This window comes from Protomyctophum bolini (assembly GCF_963924005.1).
Source record: "Protomyctophum bolini genome assembly, chromosome: 19".
Taxonomy (NCBI): Eukaryota; Metazoa; Chordata; class Actinopteri; order Myctophiformes; family Myctophidae; genus Protomyctophum; species Protomyctophum bolini.
Genome location: NC_137880.1, coordinates 32,959,100 through 32,982,595, shown reverse-complemented (window position 1 = coordinate 32,982,595; position 23,496 = coordinate 32,959,100). Strand labels below are relative to the sequence as shown.

General features: G+C 41.3%; 4 protein-coding genes across 4 annotated transcripts; 1 reads left to right on the top strand and 3 right to left on the bottom strand.

The window, feature by feature from the left end:
* Positions 1-3,334: 3,334 nt before the first annotated feature.
* On the bottom strand, positions 3,335-4,213 carry LOC308334685 (hatching enzyme 1.2-like; the record flags this gene model as incomplete). Its single annotated transcript, XM_080791490.1, has 1 exon — positions 3,335-4,213. The coding sequence occupies one exon, from the start codon at positions 4,211-4,213 to the stop codon at positions 3,335-3,337; it is 879 nt and encodes a 292-aa protein (XP_080647616.1).
* A 3,053-nt stretch (positions 4,214-7,266) lies between these two features.
* On the bottom strand, positions 7,267-8,145 carry LOC308334684 (hatching enzyme 1.2-like; the record flags this gene model as incomplete). The annotated part of the gene is made up of 1 exon (XM_080791489.1): positions 7,267-8,145. The coding sequence occupies one exon, from the start codon at positions 8,143-8,145 to the stop codon at positions 7,267-7,269; it is 879 nt and encodes a 292-aa protein (XP_080647615.1).
* A 3,049-nt stretch (positions 8,146-11,194) lies between these two features.
* Positions 11,195-12,073, bottom strand: LOC308334683 (hatching enzyme 1.2-like; the record flags this gene model as incomplete). The annotated part of the gene is made up of 1 exon (XM_080791488.1): positions 11,195-12,073. One exon carries the CDS (start codon positions 12,071-12,073, stop codon positions 11,195-11,197), a length of 879 nt encoding a protein of 292 aa, XP_080647614.1.
* Positions 12,074-13,770: 1,697 nt separating this feature from the next.
* On the top strand, positions 13,771-14,655 carry LOC308334682 (hatching enzyme 1.2-like; the record flags this gene model as incomplete). Its single annotated transcript, XM_080791487.1, has 1 exon — positions 13,771-14,655. The coding sequence occupies one exon, from the start codon at positions 13,771-13,773 to the stop codon at positions 14,653-14,655; it is 885 nt and encodes a 294-aa protein (XP_080647613.1).
* Between the last annotated feature and the right edge of the window lie 8,841 nt (positions 14,656-23,496).

The following is a 23,496-nucleotide window of genomic DNA, read 5'->3' as shown; positions in this document are numbered from 1 at the left end:
TTTTATTTTTTTATTTTTTAAACAAAATTTAAATTTGTGTAACCCATTTATTCACCCAGTGTCAATTGTCTATGTAAGTATGTATTCCTGGGCGCTACACTACCTCTGCCAACCTGTGGAGAGCAACGGACTGACCTCATGCTTCCTTCTATGCAGTGAAGGAAGCATTGAATGAAGTAATGTTCACCTGACGGGGGAGGGGTTTCCCCGATTGGATGTAGGAAGGAAGGAACACATTATTCCAAGCAGTTCCTTACACCATCATCATGCTGGCCAGGGGGAGTCTGTTTTAATGGAATGGAGTGTACTTTTTTTTAAATCTGCAAATGGCAGCAAACTGCTCAATTCCCCATTGAAATGCATGAAATCCGCCCTCATAGGTAGAATAAAAGTGCTGTGTGACCGAGCCCTGATGGAATAAACCCCCAGCTAAAAACAGCCTTATGTTTTTTAGAGATTAAAAAAAGATGAAAATGTCGTTTTTCATGATTTTCCTCATTTTTTAGAATCGTCGAAAATCATGAAAAACTACATATTATAGTTGTATAGTATGTTGTTTGAAAACCATGAACTATATGTAGTTTCTTCATGATTTTCATCAGGGTTTTCTTTTTTTTTCAATTCTCGATTTTTTTTCTGAGGACCAATCATATAGGTTGAAAAGTGGTGAGTGTTCCTTTTAGTTGTTCAGTTGTAGGGCCTGTGATGGTGATCTCAAGGTAATCATGCCTTGGACAGAGTGAAGAACTTGATCAAGTGCTATTATGCTATTTGGAGTAATCCCATGCTGAAATCTCTCTCTCTTTTTTTTTTTTTTTAACAATTACTGGACTGGAAACTGTCAAACACATCTGGCAGCTTTCGTTTTTTGGCCCTTAAATACTTTCCTTTTGTACATTAAGTGATTTTTTTTTAACACATTTAAAGCCAAGTGCACAGTGCCAAATCCTCAGTTATGTAATCCTGCCTTGAATTTCTTTTGTACTGCGGCCCATAATTTACTGAAAGAAGTGAATCATCTCTTACTGTATTTAAATACCAATAATCAGACCTCTTCTTCATGACATTTTGTGGATTTAGATTTACTTTACGTACTTCATGTGCTGAATATGAAATCTGCGTAGCCGCATTTTCAAATGGAGAGAAAAACATGATAATGTCAACATCAGTTGAACACCCCAGTGAAATCAAACGGTAAAGCGTTTGGCTGCGCTGATCCTCTAAACAAACCAGTCTGTTTTTGATTGCGTGCCATAGAAATTAAAGTCATACATTCATGCTAAAATGACTGTCAACATCGTGTGCTGGCCGGGGCTGCAGCGATCAGGTCGGGTTAGGCCGAGGGCTGCAGTGATCAAAATGGTCTTCTCTATTGAACGGAATGTTGCAAGAATGCACTCTTCAGAGCACAATTATGGCTGGGTTTACACAAAGAGGGTATTTTTAATATGTCACTGCTTTCTGCTTGTACAGTATATGTCAAACAATGAAATGGCGAACATTTGTTTTTCACAGCAAATTTTGATTTTAGTTCTAGTCATAGTCTTTTGAATATAGTTTTCATTTGTCACATTTTAGTCACCTGGAATGTTTTAGTGTTAGTCTAGTTTTAGTTGACTAAATATCATAAGATTTTAGTGGACTAAGCGGGGGGAGGGGTCTCTGCAGCTGTCTCCTCACCCTGTCTCCTCACCCTGTCTCCTCACCCTTCCCTCCGAAACCATCCACCTCCACACTGTCCACTTTCACTCCCACTACAGAGCGGGGAGCTCAGCTTGTTAGTTCATCAGATTTGAGATCCGAATTCCACTGGCTCTTAAAGTGGACCCTCTACAAGTTTACAGCGTGTTGTGGATTTCAGTGGTGTCTAAAGTAACTATAAGTACAATGAAAGAATGAATTATTTTATTTAAGTGTAATGCCACCTCGTGGCCCATCCCTCATGGGATTATATGACACCTTTTTCATACAGTTACAATTATTCAGATATACACTTCTTATTACACTGGTTACCGGCATTGCTGATCGCCTACAACCAACATAAATTCAAATTAAAGCAAAACAAAACAAAGCAAAGCATAGCTAAACATACATATCCCTTAATCGCTGTAAATGGCTTTTATCCTCAGGTCCCAGACTTTTTACAAATGTAATTTGTCTTTTACTCCACTACATTTATTTAAAAACTTTAGTTACTAAACTTACTAGTTACTTTGTAGTTAACCACTTCAGCCCATACATTTAGGCCATTTGAAAATAGCAGATCTACAAGCTCACAATGTGCCGCAAATTGCGATGTAGATCTGCTATTTTCCAAAGGATTTGTATATATTTGAACTTTAAACGGGACATTCTGCATAATGAGCACTTTTACTTTTGGTACTCATGCTTCCTTCTATGCATAAGGAGTCCAAGCTGCTTCTTTTCACGTAGCGCATGGAAGGAACGCGTTATTCCGACCAGTTCTTTTCCCCTCTATCAGGCACCCCGGCTGGCCAGGGGGAGGTAGTTTAGAGTCCAGGATTACAGCATGTTTTTTTTTTTAGGGTACCTACCCTAGGGGACACGGGGAGACTCCAAACTCCACACAGAAAGGCCCTTTCACCAACCCCGCCTCGGGTATGGGCACTGATGACGCGGAGGAGGGAACACGCCCCCAGTGCCCACAGCGTCCCCAGCCGGAATCGAACCCAGGACCTTCTTGCTATGAGGCGACAGCACTATACCGACTGTGCCACCGTTGGTATTGGTACTTTAACTTAAGTACAAAATGTGAGTACTTTATCCAGCACTGGTGGATTTGATGGATTGTGATCTGTAGATCTGTTACTTTTGGAATAGAGATGGGGATGAATACATTCAGAATGTTTTCTAGATTTTTTAAATTTGCTGTCCTTTTGTGTTTTTGAGAGTAGAGAGTATAATTTGCAGAGACAGACAGGTTTTGAAATATGTATGTACATGCATGCATATTGGTATAATTGCTTTTATAAATTAAACTTAACTGAGTGTAAATATTTTAATGAAATGAACAGCATGAGAGTTGGACAATATGATCAATAATTGAACATATTTTGTTAGTCTCAGGAATACGAATAGATGACACAATTACACTTTGTAAAGTCTATGAAGCAAACTTTATTAAAATAGCGACTTGTTGAGAGAAAGCTATAAGAGGTAGAAGAGAGGTCAGCTCACATTGCAGTAGATTTGTTTCAATGCAAGTACAGTATCAGACACAGTGTACAGTATGAGAAACGTGATCAGAGAGACACTTCAAACAGTCTGGACATTGAATTTGATTCAGCCAAACAGTCTGGACATTGAATTTGATTCAGCCAAACAGTCTGGACATTGAATTTGATTCAGCCTTTTCTGCTATTTTCTTGGCCAGGTTTTCCTGTTTCACGATTTCCCTTTGCTCAAGGAAGTCTTTGCATTCGTACAGCTTGTTAATCCTCAGGATGTCGATATCAGACATGCCGTCTCTCTGGCCGATCTGCACGTTGGCGTTTGGGAAGGGGGTGATGCTGTCTTTGCCGGACTGGATAGAGAAGGCCGTTTTACCGTAGTGCATGATGGAGGAATAGTCATAGGGGGTGTCCAGGTTGTTGGTGTTCTGCTTGTGGAAGTTGAATTTCATGTCGTCGTTGATGTTGTCCCAGTTGATGAGGACGTAGTCGTCACGGTCGCTCCTGGTCTGCTCGTGCTGGAAGCCCAGGGCATGGTTGATCTCGTGCTGGATGATGCCTTGCCACATGCAGCCGCCCTTACGGTTGAGAGAGATCATTTGCTTGCCTCCTACTCTGCCTAGATCAGACCAGCATCCATCACTGTTCTCAAAGCTGAGATAGTCTTCCTCGTACTGACGTGGCTCAAAGCGGACACAGGTGCTGTCGGTGAAGGTCTGCATGGCTCTTTCAATCTTCTTCTTGTCCCATTTGTTATAGTCGCTGCTCACCGTGTAGGGGATCGTCACTGAGCCATCAAAGAAATCTTTCTCCCACAGGCAGTTGGAATAGAAACAGTTCATGGCGTTTCTGGTTCTGGGAGCGACCATGTCTCCCTCCACAAGGAGCTGCCTGGAGCCGTTGTTGGAAGTCAGAATGATGGTGCTGATGTCTGCCTGGACTCCAGATTCACTTCTTTCTTCCAGGATAGGATGGGCCTGGGAGAGGCCCAGCAGTAGCAGGAGGCTGAAAAAGATCTTCATCTTCTGGGTCCTTCAGGGGTCTTTCTTGGTCCCTGATGGCGATGCTGTGGAGAGGATGCCGGGAGCTTGGTGAATGAGTCTGCTGAGTCCTTAGCTTTTATACTGACCGGTGTAGGTGTGTCTGCTGGAGGATTAAGGGTTGTGCCCAGGCCACTAAAGCCTAAACAAACCTGTGAAGGCAGAACTCCTCAGACCAACCTGTTGTTTCAACAGGGTCTGTATTCCCCAGTCATTACAGGGACAACTACTGTTGGTTAATGGGGTGGGAAGGTTTGCATTACATCTTAGACATTGAGCTGACTCTGAATTTGAAAACTACATTTTGCTTTAACATTTTAATATATCCATAATATTTTACATGACTGTTGCATTCATGAATTGAAGTAGGACTATCGATTTAGCCAACACAAAAGTAAAACAACAGTATATAAAAGTATATCCCATGTTACTAATATGACAGACACAACCAAGTGAGCAACAATCTGCAAGTTTAATAATAGAAATAAATGACATACAGCAAACAATGAACATTTACTTTTACTACACTTAGTAAATAGAATAGAATTGTATTGTGTGCTTCTATTTTTTATCGTTCGTAAGTATGTTTAAGTGTTATTAAACAACTCTCTTAGTTTAGTTTTCCATAGTGTAACATTAACTGTGTCAGTATGACCTTAAACTGAGACTGTGTTTTTCAAAATACTAAAATTAGATCATATTATTGCTGCCAAGTATCTGGTACAAACAGATAAGGTCAGATCACAGCTCTTTTCTTCCTAATTACTGTATGTACCAAGCATAACAATCATTATTAATTTGCTTTCAGTTTGTAATAATAGCTTTGCATGTTTGGCACGGCTGCAATCAACAACAAATATATCATTTAAATCAACCAATCAAATGAAGCATTGAAGCTGTGGGAAAACAAAACAAAAAATGCTCCCCGGAGCCAGGTCAGGCAGCAGCGGGGGCAGTGTCTTGAGTGTACAGGGTTTGATGAGGGGAGGGCCCATTAATAATACATTAAATAAACTTCATTTATAGAGCGCTTTACATTGCATTTCAGGTTGCTAAAGCATGCAGGCCCATAGATAATAATAATAATAATACATTTTATTTATAAAGTCCTGCAGCTCCCACCGGAGACATTCCTATATTTCCGTTAGTCAGGCTCCATTCCACTCTGTCATGCCTGTACATACAGTATTACAACAGGATGCCACATTTATGCAACGTCGTACGCTGGTGTCATGCGCCGAAAACAGACCCTCTACAAGTTTACAGCGTGTTGTGGATTTCAGTGGTGTCTAAAGTAACTATAAGTACAATGAAAGAATGAATTATTTTATTTAAGTGTAATGCCACCTCGTGGCCCATCCCTCATGGGATTATATGACACCTTTTTCATACAGTTACAATTATTCAGATATACACTTCTTATTACACTGGTTACCGGCATTCCTGATCGCCTACAACCAACATAAATTCAAATTAAAGCTAAACAAAACAAAGCAAAGCATAGCTAAACATACATATCCCTTAATCGCTGTAAATGGCTTTTATCCTCAGGTCCCAGACTTTTTCTAGATAGTTTGCCAATATAAATAGATATTTTTCAAATAGGCTAAACGGTTGACCATTAACTATATTATTAAACAACTCTTCTCTGACCCTCCAATAAAAAGTACTGCAACTTTGAGCTATTTGTTCTTTACTTGAGAATTTCCACTTTTACTTCTACTCCACGTACATCTCGGATACAAATGTAATTTGTCTTTTACTCCACTACATTTTTTTGAAAACTTTAGTTACTAAACTTACTAGTTACTTTGTAGTTAACCACTTCAGCCCATACATTTAGGCCATTTGAAAATATCAGATCTACAAGCTCACAATGTGCCGCAAATTGCGATGCGACACATTGTGAGCTTGTAGATCTGATATTTTCCAAAAGATTTGTATATATTTGAAAACTTTAAACGGGACATTCTGCATAATGAGCACTTTTACTTTTGGTACTCATGCTTCCTTCTATGCATATAAGGAGTCCAAGCTGCTTCTTTTCACCTGACGGGGGAGAGTTTCCCTGGCCGGACGTAGCGCGTGGAAGGAACGCGTTATTCCGACCAGTTCTTTTCCCCTCTATCAGGCACCCTGGCTGGCCAGGGGGAGGTAGTTTAGAGTCCAGGATTACAGCATTTTTTTTTTTAGGGTACCTACCCTAGGGGACACGGGGAGACTCCAAACTCCACACAGAAAGGCCCTTTCACCAACCCCGCCTCGGGTATGGGCACTGATGACGCGGAGGAGGGAACATGCCCCCAGTGCCCACAGCGTCCCCAGCGGGAATCGAACCCAGGACCTTCTTGCTATGAGGCGACAGCACTATACCGACTGTCCCACCGCTGGTATTGGTACTTTAACTTAAGTACAAAATGTGAGTACTTTATCCAGCACTGGTGGATTTGATGGATTGTGATCTGTAGATCTGTTACTTTTGGAATATACTGTACCTACTACTACTATACATCATGCTTTAGAGATGGGGATGAATACATTCAGAATGTTTTCTAGATTTTTTTAATTTGCTGTCCTTTTGTGTTTTTGAGAGTAGAGAGTATAATTTGCAGAGACAGACAGGTTTTGAAATATGTATGTATGATTGTATGTATGTACATGCATGCATGCATATTGGTATAATTGCTTTTATAAATTAAACTTAACTGAGTGTAAATATTTTAATGAAATGAACAGCATGAGAGTTGGACAATATGATCAATAATTGAACATATTTTGTTAGTCTCAGGAATACGAATAGATGACACAATTACACTTTGTAAAGTCTATGAAGCAAACTTTATTAAAATAGCGACTTGTTGAGAGAAAGCTATAAGAGGTAGAAGAGAGGTCAGCTCACATTGCAGTAGATTTGTTTCAATGCAAGTACAGTATCAGACACAGTGTACAGTATGAGAAACGTGATCAGAGAGACACTTCAAACAGTCTGGACATTGAATTTGATTCAGCCAAACAGTCTGGACATTGAATTTGATTCAGCCAAACAGTCTGGACATTGAATTTGATTCAGCCTTTTCTGCTATTTTCTTGGCCAGGTTTTCCTGTTTCACGATTTCCCTTTGCTCAAGGAAGTCTTTGCATTCGTACAGCTTGTTAATCCTCAGGATGTCGATATCAGACATGCCGTCTCTCTGGCCGATCTGCACGTTGGCGTTTGGGAAGGGGGTGATGCTGGCTTTGCCGGACTGGATAGAGAAGGCCGTTTTACCGTAGTGCATGATGGAGGAATAGTCATAGGGGGTGTCCAGGTTGTTGGTGTTCTGCTTGTGGAAGTTGAATTTCATGTCGTCGTTGATGTTGTCCCAGTTGATGAGGACGTAGTCGTCACGGTCGCTCCTGGTCTGCTCGTGCTGGAAGCCCAGGGCATGGTTGATCTCGTGCTGGATGATGCCTTGCCACATGCAGCCGCCCTTACGGTTGAGAGAGATCATTTGCTTGCCTCCTACTCTGCCTAGATCAGACCAGCATCCATCACTGTTCTCAAAGCTGAGATAGTCTTCCTCGTACTGACGTGGCTCAAAGCGGACACAGGTGCTGTCGGTGAAGGTCTGCATGGCTCTTTCAATCTTCTTCTTGTCCCATTTGTTATAGTCGCTGCTCACCGTGTAGGGGATCGTCACTGAGCCATCAAAGAAATCTTTCTCCCACAGGCAGTTGGAATAGAAACAGTTCATGGCGTTTCTGGTTCTGGGAGCGACCATGTCTCCCTCCACAAGGAGCTGCCTGGAGCCGTTGTTGGAAGTCAGAATGATGGTGCTGATGTCTGCCTGGACTCCAGATTCACTTCTTTCTTCCAGGATAGGATGGGCCTGGGAGAGGCCCAGCAGTAGCAGGAGGCTGAAAAAGATCTTCATCTTCTGGGTCCTTCAGGGGTCTTTCTTGGTCCCTGATGGCGATGCTGTGGAGAGGATGCCGGGAGCTTGGTGAATGAGTCTGCTGAGTCCTTAGCTTTTATACTGACCGGTGTAGGTGTGTCTGCTGGAGGATTAAGGGTTGTGCCCAGGCCACTAAAGCCTAAACAAACCTGTGAAGGCAGAACTCCTCAGACCAACCTGTTGTTTCAACAGGGTCTGTATTCCCCAGTCATTACAGGGACAACTACTGTTGGTTAATGGGGTGGGAAGGTTTGCATTACATCTTAGACATTGAGCTGACTCTGAATTTGAAAACTACATTTTGCTTTAACATTTTAATATATCCATAATATTTTACATGACTGTTGCATTCATGAATTGAAGTAGGACTATCGATTTAGCCAACACAAAAGTAAAACAACAGTATATAAAAGTATATCCCATGTTACTAATATGACAGACACAACCAAGTGAGCAACAATCTGCAAGTTTAATAATAGAAATAAATGACATACAGCAAACAATGAACATTTACTTTTACTACACTTAGTAAATAGAATAGAATTGTATTGTGTGCTTCTATTTTTTATCGTTCGTAAGTATGTTTAAGTGTTATTAAACAACTCTCTTAGTTTAGTTTTCCATAGTGTAACATTAACTGTGTCAGTATGACCTTAAACTGAGACTGTGTTTTTCAAAATACTAAAATTAGATCATATTATTGCTGCCAAGTATCTGGTACAAACAGATAAGGTCAGATCACAGCTCTTTTCTTCCTAATTACTGTATGTACCAAGCATAACAATCATTATTAATTTGCTTTCAGTTTGTAATAATAGCTTTGCATGTTTGGCACGGCTGCAATCAACAACAAATATATCATTTAAATCAACCAATCAAATGAAGCATTGAAGCTGTGGGAAAACAAAACAAAAAATGCTCCCCGGAGCCAGGTCAGGCAGCAGCGGGGGCAGTGTCTTGAGTGTACAGGGTTTGATGAGGGGAGGGCCCATTAATAATACATTAAATAAACTTCATTTATAGAGCGCTTTACATTGCATTTCAGGTTGCTAAAGCATGCAGGCCCATAGATAATAATAATAATAATACATTTTATTTATAAAGTCCTGCAGCTCCCACCGGAGACATTCCTATATTTCCGTTAGTCCGGCTCCATTCCACTCTGTCATGCCTGTACATACAGTATTACAACAGGATGCCACATTTATGCAACGTCGTACGCTGGTGTCATGCGCCGAAAACAGACCCTCTACAAGTTTACAGCGTGTTGTGGATTTCAGTGGTGTCTAAAGTAACTATAAGTACAATGAAAGAATGAATTATTTTATTTAAGTGTAATGCCACCTCGTGGCCCATCCCTCATGGGATTATATGACACCTTTTTCATACAGTTACAATTATTCAGATATACACTTCTTATTACACTGGTTACCGGCATTCCTGATCGCCTACAACCAACATAAATTCAAATTAAAGCTAAACAAAACAAAGCAAAGCATAGCTAAACATACATATCCCTTAATCGCTGTAAATGGCTTTTATCCTCAGGTCCCAGACTTTTTCTAGATAGTTTGCCAATATAAATAGATATTTTTCAAATAGGCTAAACGGTTGACCATTAACTATATTATTAAACAACTCTTCTCTGACCCTCCAATAAAAAGTACTGCAACTTTGAGCTATTTGTTCTTTACTTGAGAATTTCCACTTTTACTTCTACTCCACGTACATCTCGGATACAAATGTAATTTGTCTTTTACTCCACTACATTTTTTTGAAAACTTTAGTTACTAAACTTACTAGTTACTTTGTAGTTAACCACTTCAGCCCATACATTTAGGCCATTTGAAAATATCAGATCTACAAGCTCACAATGTGCCGCAAATTGCGATGCGACACATTGTGAGCTTGTAGATCTGATATTTTCCAAAAGATTTGTATATATTTGAAAACTTTAAACGGGACATTCTGCATAATGAGCACTTTTACTTTTGGTACTCATGCTTCCTTCTATGCATATAAGGAGTCCAAGCTGCTTCTTTTCACCTGACGGGGGAGAGTTTCCCTGGCCGGACGTAGCGCGTGGAAGGAACGCGTTATTCCGACCAGTTCTTTTCCCCTCTATCAGGCACCCTGGCTGGCCAGGGGGAGGTAGTTTAGAGTCCAGGATTACAGCATTTTTTTTTTTAGGGTACCTACCCTAGGGGACACGGGGAGACTCCAAACTCCACACAGAAAGGCCCTTTCACCAACCCCGCCTCGGGTATGGGCACTGATGACGCGGAGGAGGGAACATGCCCCCAGTGCCCACAGCGTCCCCAGCGGGAATCGAACCCAGGACCTTCTTGCTATGAGGCGACAGCACTATACCGACTGTCCCACCGCTGGTATTGGTACTTTAACTTAAGTACAAAATGTGAGTACTTTATCCAGCACTGGTGGATTTGATGGATTGTGATCTGTAGATCTGTTACTTTTGGAATATACTGTACCTACTACTACTATACATCATGCTTTAGAGATGGGGATGAATACATTCAGAATGTTTTCTAGATTTTTTTAATTTGCTGTCCTTTTGTGTTTTTGAGAGTAGAGAGTATAATTTGCAGAGACAGACAGGTTTTGAAATATGTATGATTGTATGTATGTACATGCATGCATGCATATTGGTATAATTGCTTTTATAAATTAAACTTAACTGAGTGTAAATATTTTAATGAAATGAACAGCATGAGAGTTGGACAATATGATCAATAATTGAACATATTTTGTTAGTCTCAGGAATACGAATAGATGACACAATTACACTTTGTAAAGTCTATGAAGCAAACTTTATTAAAATAGCGACTTGTTGAGAGAAAGCTATAAGAGGTAGAAGAGAGGTCAGCTCACATTGCAGTAGATTTGTTTCAATGCAAGTACAGTATCAGACACAGTGTACAGTATGAGAAACGTGATCAGAGAGACACTTCAAACAGTCTGGACATTGAATTTGATTCAGCCAAACAGTCTGGACATTGAATTTGATTCAGCCAAACAGTCTGGACATTGAATTTGATTCAGCCTTTTCTGCTATTTTCTTGGCCAGGTTTTCCTGTTTCACGATTTCCCTTTGCTCAAGGAAGTCTTTGCATTCGTACAGCTTGTTAATCCTCAGGATGTCGATATCAGACATGCCGTCTCTCTGGCCGATCTGCACGTTGGCGTTTGGGAAGGGGGTGATGCTGTCTTTGCCGGACTGGATAGAGAAGGCCGTTTTACCGTAGTGCATGATGGAGGAATAGTCATAGGGGGTGTCCAGGTTGTTGGTGTTCTGCTTGTGGAAGTTGAATTTCATGTCGTCGTTGATGTTGTCCCAGTTGATGAGGACGTAGTCGTCACGGTCGCTCCTGGTCTGCTCGTGCTGGAAGCCCAGGGCATGGTTGATCTCGTGCTGGATGATGCCTTGCCACATGCAGCCGCCCTTACGGTTGAGAGAGATCATTTGCTTGCCTCCTACTCTGCCTAGATCAGACCAGCATCCATCACTGTTCTCAAAGCTGAGATAGTCTTCCTCGTACTGACGTGGCTCAAAGCGGACACAGGTGCTGTCGGTGAAGGTCTGCATGGCTCTTTCAATCTTCTTCTTGTCCCATTTGTTATAGTCGCTGCTCACCGTGTAGGGGATCGTCACTGAGCCATCAAAGAAATCTTTCTCCCACAGGCAGTTGGAATAGAAACAGTTCATGGCGTTTCTGGTTCTGGGAGCGACCATGTCTCCCTCCACAAGGAGCTGCCTGGAGCCGTTGTTGGAAGTCAGAATGATGGTGCTGATGTCTGCCTGGACTCCAGATTCACTTCTTTCTTCCAGGATAGGATGGGCCTGGGAGAGGCCCAGCAGTAGCAGGAGGCTGAAAAAGATCTTCATCTTCTGGGTCCTTCAGGGGTCTTTCTTGGTCCCTGATGGCGATGCTGTGGAGAGGATGCCGGGAGCTTGGTGAATGAGTCTGCTGAGTCCTTAGCTTTTATACTGACCGGTGTAGGTGTGTCTGCTGGAGGATTAAGGGTTGTGCCCAGGCCACTAAAGCCTAAACAAACCTGTGAAGGCAGAACTCCTCAGACCAACCTGTTGTTTCAACAGGGTCTGTATTCCCCAGTCATTACAGGGACAACTACTGTTGGTTAATGGGGTGGGAAGGTTTGCATTACATCTTAGACATTGAGCTGACTCTGAATTTGAAAACTACATTTTGCTTTAACATTTTAATATATCCATAATATTTTACATGACTGTTGCATTCATGAATTGAAGTAGGACTATCGATTTAGCCAACACAAAAGTAAAACAACAGTATATAAAAGTATATCCCATGTTACTAATATGACAGACACAACCAAGTGAGCAACAATCTGCAAGTTTAATAATAGAAATAAACGACATACAGCAAACAATGAACATTTACTTTTACTACACTTAGTAAATAGAATAGAATTGTATTGTGTGCTTCTATTTTTTATCGTTCGTAAGTATGTTTAAGTGTTATTAAACAACTCTCTTAGTTTAGTTTTCCATAGTGTAACATTAACTGTGTCAGTATGACCTTAAACTGAGACTGTGTTTTTCAAAATACTAAAATTAGATCATATTATTGCTGCCAAGTATCTGGTACAAACAGATAAGGTCAGATCACAGCTCTTTTCGTCCTAATTAGTAATTACTGTATGTACCAAGCATACCAATCATTATTAATTTGCTTTCAGTTTGTAATAATAGCTTTGCATGTTTGGCACGGCTGCAATCAACAACAAATATATCATTTAAATCAACCAATCAAATGAAGCTGTGGGAAAACAAAACAAAAAATGCTCCCCGGAGCCAGGTCAGGCAGCAGCGGGGGCAGTGTCTTGAGTGTACAGGGTTTGATGAGGGGAGGGCACATTAATAATACATTAAATAAACTTCATTTATAGAGCGCTTTACATTGCATATAAAATGCAGTACAATAAAGGCATTTGGTGGCATAAAACAACAACAAAACATCATTAAACAGACAATATAATAAAACAACACCATGCACATAATAAACAATAAACAGGCTATCTGTGGGAAAGCCTGTGTTAAAAGGAAGGTTTTTAAAAGTGTTTTGAAGACAGCCACTGAGGTTGCGTCCCTCAGGTTCTGTGGTAGGGCCTTCCATAGTTCTGGTGCCCGGGCTGCGAAGGCCCCATCACCCATGGCATCGTTAAAAGGAGTCAGTAGACCGGATAGCTCAGCTAGGGGCAGGCCTTCATTTTCCTGTTGAGAACTCTAGTTTTCGCCGGCTGCCGGGCACGGCTGCACTAATAACTTTGGGGCAGGCCCGTCTAGAGTTTAAATGGACAGGTATCAGTCAAAAGGGAGACATCGAAGAGGAAGGATGGATGGGGGAGGATAAAAAATCGGGTTTGTTTAGGCTTTAGTGGTCTGGACACAACCCTTAATCCTCCAGCAGACACACCTACAGTCCTATAGGTCAGTATAAAAGCTACGGACTCAGAAGACTCATTCACCAAGCTCCCAGCATCCTCTCCACAGACTCTCCAGCGCCATCAGGGACCAAGAAAGACCCCTGAAGGACCCAGAAGATGAAGATCTTTTTCAGCCTCCTGCTACTGCTGGGCCTCTCCCAGGCCCATCCCATCCTGGAAGAAAGAAGTGAATCTGGAGTCCAGGCAGACATCAGCACCATCATTCTGACTTCCAACAACGGCTCCAGGCAGCTCCTTGTGGAGGGAGACATGGTCGCTCCCAGAACCAGAAACGCCATGTACTGTTTCTATTACAAGTGCCTGTGGGACAAAGACTTCTTTGATGGCTCAGTGACGATCCCTTACACCGTGAGCAGCGACTATAACAAATGGGACAAGAAGAAGATTGAAAGAGCCATGCAGACCTTCACCGACAGCACCTGTGTCCGCTTTGAGCCACGTCAGGACGAGGAAGACTATCTCAGCTTTGAGAACAGTGATGGATGCTGGTCTGATCTAGGCAGAGTAGGAGGCAAGCAAGTGATCTCTATCAACCGTAAGAGCTGCATGAGGCATGGCGTCATCCAGCACGAGATCAACCATGCCCTGGGCTTCCAGCACGAGCAGACCAGGAGCGACCGTGACAACTACGTCCTCATCAACTGGGACAACATCAACGACGACATGAAATACAACTTCCACAAGCAGAACACCAACAACCTGGACACCCCCTATGACTACTCCTCCATCATGCACTACGGTAAAACGGCCTTCTCTATCCAGTCCGGCAAAGACAGCATCACCCCCTTCCCAAACGCCAACGTGCAGATCGGCCAGAGAGACGGCATGTCTGATATCGACATCCTGAGGATTAACAAGCTGTACGAATGCAAAGACTTCCTTGAGCAAAGGGAAATCGCGAAACAGGGAAACCTGGACAAGAAAAAAGCAGAAAAGGCTGAATCAAATTCCATGTCCAGATTGTTTGATTTGTCTCTCTGATCACATTTCTCATACTGTACACTGTGTCTGATACTGTACTTACATTGAAACAAATCTACTGCAATGTGAGCTGACCTCTCTTCTACCTCATATAGCTTTCTCTCAACAAGTCGCTATAATAAAGTTTGGTTCATAGACTTTACAAAGTGTAATTGTGTCATATTATTCGTATTCCTGAGACCAACAAATTATTAATCATCTTGTCTAACTCCTGAATACTGTTCATTTGATTTAAACTCAGTTAAGTTTCATTTATAAAATCAATTATACCAATATAATAATAATATATAGTATATATATATATATATATATATATATATATATATATATATATATATATATGTATCCACATACATATACCTACTCTCAAAATCACAGAAATGGACAGCATTTTTTTAAACATTCTGAATGTATTCAACCACATCTCTAAAGCATGACATAGAGACGAGTTACAGTAGTAGGTACAGTATATTCCGAAAATAACAGATCTGCAGATCACAGTCCATCAAATCCACTAGAGCTGGATAGAATACTCACATTCTGTACCAATACTGCAATATATAGTAGGCCTACTCTGTTACGTAAAAGTCTGGAATTAAAAAATGAGTAGGTACAAAAGTATTGACATCTAACTGTAGGCCTACTTAAAGTAGCAAAAGTACTCATTACTCATTACATTATGCAGAATGTTCCGTTTCAAGTTTTCAAATATATAAAAGAATCTTTTGAAAATAGCAGATCTACAAGCTCACAATGTGTTGCATCTTTTTGAGCTTTTATGTCAGTTTGTTTACTGTTGAGTGAGAAAGCAATGTTGCATTTTAGGAAAAAAGAGTTGAAGATACAGGCAGACTTCTACTGAAAAAACACTAGAATTTTATAACCATCAAAATAAATAGGACTATTCAACACTAACTAAATATCACAGCACATTTTAGATATTTCATTAGAAAGGAACTTGTAACTATATTATGTATTACTGTTGTATTGGTAGACACTATTAAAAGTGGGTTTCAGGTGTGGTAATCTGAACACAGCCGTCTTTACAGATTGGAGAATTACAGTACAAAGGGAAAGTAGAAAAATTCTACATAGGCCGCCGCCTACTGTGAAATAAACATTTCAACAGTCAATCAATTAAAATGTGTTAAAAATATGTCACACCCCCCGCCCCTTTTCCTTATTTCTCTCTCAAACTGGCAACACTGATGAATCAGCAGCCAATCAGAGCATTGCCAGTGCCACCTGTCACTGTGTTTGTTTGTAATTCTCACACGGTAGTTAGCAGCGTCTTCGAGAGTTTGTTACTTTGGTCATCTTCTAACAACATCTCCTCAGAGTTCCTCTCTTTAGAGTTCGGCTCCATAGCCCACTGTCCGTACCTCCGTTTATTATTTCAGAAGATATAGCAACTGTTTATGATGGCGGAGGAATCGGCAGTAAAGGTCTGCATCCGTGTCAACCAACATTAACAAACCGACTGTACACTAACAACTCTTAAAGTGTTGCCTGCGCTAGCTGCTTTCAGTGTTTAATGGGAACTATTAAGTACACCTTTTACTTTTCACAGAAACAACTTGAACTCACTGTGCCAGTTATTTTAAGTTTATTTTTTTTGAAGTTCAAGTTAGCTAGCGGCTAGCATGCTATCATTAGCCTTTATTCAAGACTCCGAGACGTTCTTGATCCACGTTTGGTTCAGTAAACTGACCAAGAGTATTGAACTCTTGATTGAATACTTTTAATTTGGACGGCAGTGTGACAGCACGATGTACAGTCGGACATTTGAAATAAAACGGGTTACACAAACGTCCTACAGCAACTCGTTTCCATTGTGGACCTATGTATTTTGTCATTCACCTGTCTTAGCCCTGAAATTAGATTAAAATCATCTAAAGTCTAGTCTAAATCATTAAATTATTTACTCTAAATCTCAGGCTTAGGATAGTAGTGGCTTATGTACAGTGGTTCAACCGTTGTCAAACATGCCAGACAAGGAATCGGATCTCCAAATGTATATGCGCAGGGCCAGGGCTTGTGAAAGTAATTAGATGATCCATGCTTGGATGCCCCGCCCCATACATCCTATTGACTCTGCACTATCTAGCCTTATCTGCATGGCAATAACCAACATTGGTTACAGGGTGAGAGACAGACACCATCCTACCACACTGGATTTGTTATAAAGAATACAAATATACATACATACGCATGTTAAATGTATATCCACCTGCTGACATTTAATATCTTCCATCTTCCATTCCCACAACAATATATACAGAAGAACATGGCATATTTTGGACATGGTTCTAATGGTGATTAATTCATTTTGAAGCTGTGATTAATCTGATTTAAATGTGTAATTTGACAGCCCTAATTCAAACATTTATTCACCAAATTAACTTAGTTAGTTGATTTAAAATGAATGTGTTGTGTGTGCTCGTGCTCTGGACAAGTGACTTTTGTGTCCGGACAAGTGACAGGGGAAATTGCCTCAAATTTAATGCCAAGCTCTGATGTGTATTTGGTGCGGACCCGATCCGAAAATATTTGGTGCAAGACTGGCCCCACACAAGTTGTTCAAATTGTGTCACATTTTGCATGTGTTGTGAGCTTGTAAGTTAGATTGCTATTTCCAAATGGCTGATATTTTGTTGCATTCTGAAATATCGTTTCTGCTATGTTTCACCAGGGAAGAGGCAACAGCTAAAGAAGGCACCAAGCCGGTGCTGTATTGGAAGACTGACGATAAATCCGTGCAGAACTGCGTTGATGCGACAAAGTGTTTTAACTTTGGTATGTTTTAACTAAGCCATACCTATATTGTGCATTGTCAAGTTAAGCAGAGCCAAGGTAGAAGATATGCTAGCTCTGGTCCATACACGGCTCTAATGCCTTTGCATTAGAGCTATGCTACTCTCGTCAATATATTTTCAATATCTGTAGAGTGCAGTGCAGCGGAGTAACTAAAAGTAGTTTTCTTCCGGTGAGAAAAAAATCCCATTCTGGACAGCGTGCATTTTATAAGTGGTGGCATTAGAGTTATGGAGTATGGACCAGAGCTAAGGATATGCTCAGCTGCATGTTACCAACTTACCATTATGTTTTGTCAGTCTGATGTAGTCTTAAATGTCAGCCTTCTGAAACTTAAACCCATCCAGACTTTTAAAGCATTTGATCCCCCCAAAATGCCTGTTTCCAGCATTCCTCCCTCGCCCTGCTACCACAACTTAGTTTGTGGTGGTGGTGGTGGCGGCTCAGGGTTAATGTGGCTGGATGGTAACCGCAAGGTTGCCAGTTCGAACCCGGGTGTCAAGTGTCCTTGAGCAAGCTGAACCCCTAATTGCTCCAGATGTGCTAGTTGGTGCCTTGCATGGTTTCTTCCGCCATCGGTGTATGTGTGGGTGAATGTAATGCACGGTCTATGTACAGGCGTCTTATAAATGCACCATTTGTTGCTTCATGAGCCAAAAGCCTGTGCTTTTTGGTAGGAATTCCAAAGTAGACATAAATGTCTGCTTGCCTTGAATTTATTATGGTATTTTATTTGTTCACCCATTTGTAGAAACTGTTTTATTATCCCAAAGGAAATTCCTGTTGGAACTGGCAGCCGTGTCTAGTCTAGCAATCTTCTGTGTGATCACTCTGTAGTGTGTATATATCTAAATCTAGCATCATGATTTCTCTTAATCCCTAGTAGTAAAAGTGTTGAATAAACAAACGACTGCTTGTTGTGCTTAACCCTTTATCCTTTTTTATCTAGCACTTATCTTTCTTATTTATGTTCTTAAAGTTGGTTCATCACCTTTCTTTCTAAAGCAACTTTGGGTATTTAGAAAAGCGCTATATAACTCTGAGCTATTATTGATGTTTTTTGTATTTTAGTTACTGTATATTTTAGGCAAATGTCAATGATTCTATTTGAATAGCCATAGTTTTATTATAATAAGTAATCAAGTGTTTGTCTTACTAACTTCTCTGATGTATTCAACAGATCGTGTGTTTGGAGCTAACGAATCAACTGCTCAGCTCTATCACGATATCGCGATGCCTCTGGTTGCATCTGCGGTTCAAGGATACAATGGTATGTGTGTGGGGGGGAAAGGCATATTGAGATCTGCCTCACAAAACCCTACACTGTTTGTTGTTTAACCCCCAAGTTAGCCCCAACCTAGAACCCACTTACAAAAAGTATATAATGCTTATATATTTCTGTCCATATTGTCTTATCACTAGGAACCATATTTGCTTATGGGCAGACCTCGTCTGGCAAGACATTTACCATGATGGGCAGTGACGGTACACCAGGAGTGATACCCCTGGCCATGGAAGATGTCTGGAAGACTATCAAGATCAAGGTGAAAAGTCTTTCATATAATATTAGAAATGGTGTTCTAATCTTGGGTTGTTATCAGTACACTGGTGCAAACCTCATTGATGTTAATCAAAAATGAATGGTTTTTTTTTGTCAAATATGTTTTTATTGAACAGATAAATTATTACAAACATTATAATATGAAATACTTTTTTTATGAAACAAAATGAAAGAAAAGATAAAGACAAAAAAGATAAAGAAATCCCTTAACCCTCCCACCCATACTGCTCAGTGACATTGCATACTATAATAATAAGATGATAGAAATCTTGTGGAAAACATCTGAAAAGAAAATGGCGTACAGTCAACCATATCAATGGTATCCTGTCTATTAATCGTTTCTACTCAGGTAATGGACAAGGGGCAGCCAAATCTTCATTGTAGTATCCTAAGAAGGAGTTCCTTCTCAGGGTATCCTATATGGAGATCTATAATGAGACGGTAGCTGATTTGCTGGTCGATAACTGGAAGAGGAAGCCGTTGGAAGTCCGTGAGGACTCCCATGTAAGTGGCATAGATTCATTTTAGCTTTTGTTTGCAAAGAGATGTGCATTGTTTTGTGTTGCGTTAACTTGTGTATTCGCAAATCCATTGTCTTGACAGAAAACCGTGTATGTGGCTGATCTGACTGAGGAACTAGTGATAAACCCTGCTCAAGCCCTGGCCTGGATTAGAAAAGGAGAAAGTGAGAGGTCTTAACAAAAGTAAAGACTATTCTTTGCACAGCTGTTGAAACAGAATTTAATTTGTATGTGTTTTACTCAACTCATCTGTGCAGAAAACCGGCATTATGAAAAGACAAAAATTAACCAGCGGAGCAGTCGGTCACACACCATTTTCCGCATGGTAAGCCAAATTGTGCCTGGGGAATTCCTAACAAATTTAAAAATCTGACTGCATCTTTACATGTTCATTAAATTCAAACATCTCAAAATCTTGCATCAAAAGCATAACATTGATATATTCAACGTAATACTTATATGCATCATGCAATATAACATAATGGTCAAACGAGGATAATTTGATTTCTTAGGTGCGCGCTTCATTGAGGCGTGTAACATCAATAAAAGTCTCTTCACGCTTGGACAAGTAATCAAAAAGCTCTCTGAGGAGAACCAGCGGTGAGTGAACGACTCTCACGTTTTATTCTAGTGGGGGGAAAGCACGCTTTCCTTGTCTGTTTGGGCCGACAATATTCCCCTTTACATGATGCTCTCCTTTACTTTGTTCCCTTCAGGCGATGTGCTTTAAGTTTATATACGACCTGACAGGACCTGATTTGACTGAGGGGCTGCCATTGGATTTTTTTAAAATTGATATATTTGTTCGTTTTGGAATATGACTTCTAGAGTAATGACTTTCAGTAAATGGCGAGTTGAGAAAACCAGTTTGAGCTACATCTGCCTGTGCTTTACTCATTTTGGATAAAAAAATAAATGTCGTTTTTCTCCTCTGGTGAAAAGCTGCATCATGGCAGCCACTCAGTCAAATCTGGTCACATATGTTCAGATACTTGGATAGCTCCATAACCGCCCTACTGATGGTTTTATCATTAAATTAAAGAAGAATTGTTTCTGTAAATTATGCTCTTTCCACACAGTGGCTTCACAAACTACAGAGACAGCAAACTCACCCGCATCCTCCAGAACTCCTTGGGTGGAAACGCCAAAACGGTTATCATTTGTACCATCACTCCTGCAACACTGGATGAAACCCTCAGCACCCTTCAGGTGGGTGGAATCCTTTACTGTGTGCCCTCGAAGGAGGCAGGACTGCAATGCTCTATACTAGTGACTTGGTGACAAATTCATTTTCAACTTCTGTATGAGGAGTTGCATCATACCTGTATCTGTCATTATATGTTTTGTAGTTTGTGCATACTGTTCGTCGCTCATAACCTGCCCAAACTTGGGTTGGGGATGTGCATGTTGCCCTTTTCTTGTAGCCTCACTTCACCTGTACTTTTATTTTTATTATTTAGTTCGCTAGTACAGCAAAATGCATGAAGAACGATCCTCACGTCACAGAGGTTTCTGATGATGGGGCCCTGCTGAAGAGGTATCGCAATGAGATCGTTGACCTGAAGCCACGGCTTCAGGAGGCAAGTAACATTTTTCTGGGATTGGAGATGATGGATGATAAAAAACAATCATTGTTTACATCCTTGCGCTATTTTATATTTATAGGTCTTGCATAATGCAGAACAATCGAACAAATTGTTTTCATTCTTGAGGCATTGTTGCAACATTGGTAATGATAGTAACCGTTTTTTTCAAGGCATTGTTGCAACATCACTAATAATAAACATACATTTTTACAACAAGAAAACGATAAGTGTGACCGTTGTCTTAGCTGCTTGAAGGTGCTGTGCACAATGATCTTACCCCTAGGTTATAAAGGAATCTATTAAACTTTATTGTATAACCCAATTTTCCCCCCAAAATGGCAAAGTAAGATGGTATCCATTGGCCAATCGTACAATTGACAATTTCAGCATTTAGCAGACTCTTTTAATCCAGAGTAAAAAGTAGTTATCATGAAACATGCGTAAGCTAAGAACGTAACAGTGGAATATTTATATAATGACACTACATATGTATAGCATAGTACAGTATATATGTACTATGAAGTGCTATCACTACATGCAATGCAATTCTAGTGCTGTCTACATAACATGCTATAATTCTGTATCAAATGCTATCTAATTCTACAAAAAGCAGCTAAACAGTCATTGTGGGCGGTCAGAAGAATGAGGAGATGTCTATGAACTTTAATGCTTGAAGGCCGTTTTATGTTTGTCATTTAATTAACTACAGTACATGCTCTTGTAGGCTGTTCCACACCCGGACAGCAGTGTTGACCTGTGTGCAAATTAATTGACCTCTCCCATGGCAGGTTTCATCGGTTACCCAGACGACAGCAACGGAGAAAGAGTCCCTGTTTCTACTCCTACAGGAGAAGGAACAGCTCCGCATAGAACAGACTGACAAGATCCGCAACCTCACTAGACTCCTTGTCACCAGTACATCTTTTGTCGCCAGTAATAAGGTACAACCGGCACAAGATCCAAAATTGGGAGGACCATGGAAACGCTCGTATTTACGTTTTTTAAATGACATATGCATTATAATGCCTCTTATCCGCATGCACAATTTGAGTCTCGTTGGGAAAGTCATTATGAGTCGTCTTTTTGCTCAGAGATGAACCAAAACTCTTTTTCCACCTTTGGAGACAGGTGAATTTTACCCTGCAGGTGTAGAGAACACATTTCTCTCTTTGTTTAAATACTTGTAGGGATGGAATGCCCCACTAACCAGACTTCCTTGAGAACTTTTGGTCTATCTTTTTTTTTTCCCAGCCCTCAAATATCCATCAAAGTGTCCGAGCTGGAGAGTCGGCTCAAGGCGGAGACCGACCAGAAGGAGGAAGCGGAGAGTCGGCTCAAGGCGGAGACCGACCAGAAGGAGGAAGCGGAGAGTCGGCTCAAGGCGGAGACCGACCAGAAGGAGGAAGCGGAGAGTCGGCTCAAGGCGGAGACCGACCAGAAGGAGGAAGCGGAGAGTCGGCTCAAGGCGGAGACCGACCAGAAGGAGGAAGCGGAGAGTCGGCTCAAGGCGGAGACCGACCAGAAGGAGGAAGCGGAGAGTCGGCTCAAGGCGGAGACCGACCAGAAGCAAGGACTGTATAAAGAGGACAGGAAGCGAAGACCGTAAGGGCGCCGCCATGTTGATCACATGGTGCTCCATGGAAGGAAAGAAACATGCGCAGTTGAGACCAAGAAGTTGGACATGCATATGGCACAAATGGCCCAGCAGATGGTGTGAGGTGATTAAAGACCTTGCTGAAAGTAGGGACGCTTGTTATTTCTCACTCTTCTGCCAGCCTATATGCTGAAGCCAGCTTGGCTCAGTGCTCACCATGAACGGACTGATCAACAGGCAAAAGTTGAAAACCACTGTATTACATACAAATTATATAGATATATTATAGTTGCACTGATCATGACACGGCTGTCTCAGTCAGTCCGTTCATGGTGAGCACTGAGCCAAGCTGGCTTCAGCATATAGGCTGGCAGAAGTGTGAGATACAAGCGTCCCTACTTTCAGCAAGGTCTTTAATCACCTCACGCCATCTGCTGGGCCATTTGTGCCATATGCATGTCCAACTTCCTGGTCTCAACTGCGCATGTTTCTTTCCTTCCATGGAGCACCATGTGATCAACATGGCGGCGCCCTTACGTTCTTCGCTTCCTGTCCTCTTTATACAGTCCTTGACCAGAAGGAGGAAGCGGAGAGTCGGCTCAAGGCGGAGACCGACCAGAAGGAGGAAGCGACGAGTCGGCTCAAGGCGGAGACCGACCAGAAGGAGGAAGCGGAGAGTCGGCTCAAGGCGGAGAACGATCAGAAGGAGGAAGCGGAGAGTCGGCTCAAGGCGGAGACCGACCAGAAGGAGGCAGCGGAGAGTCG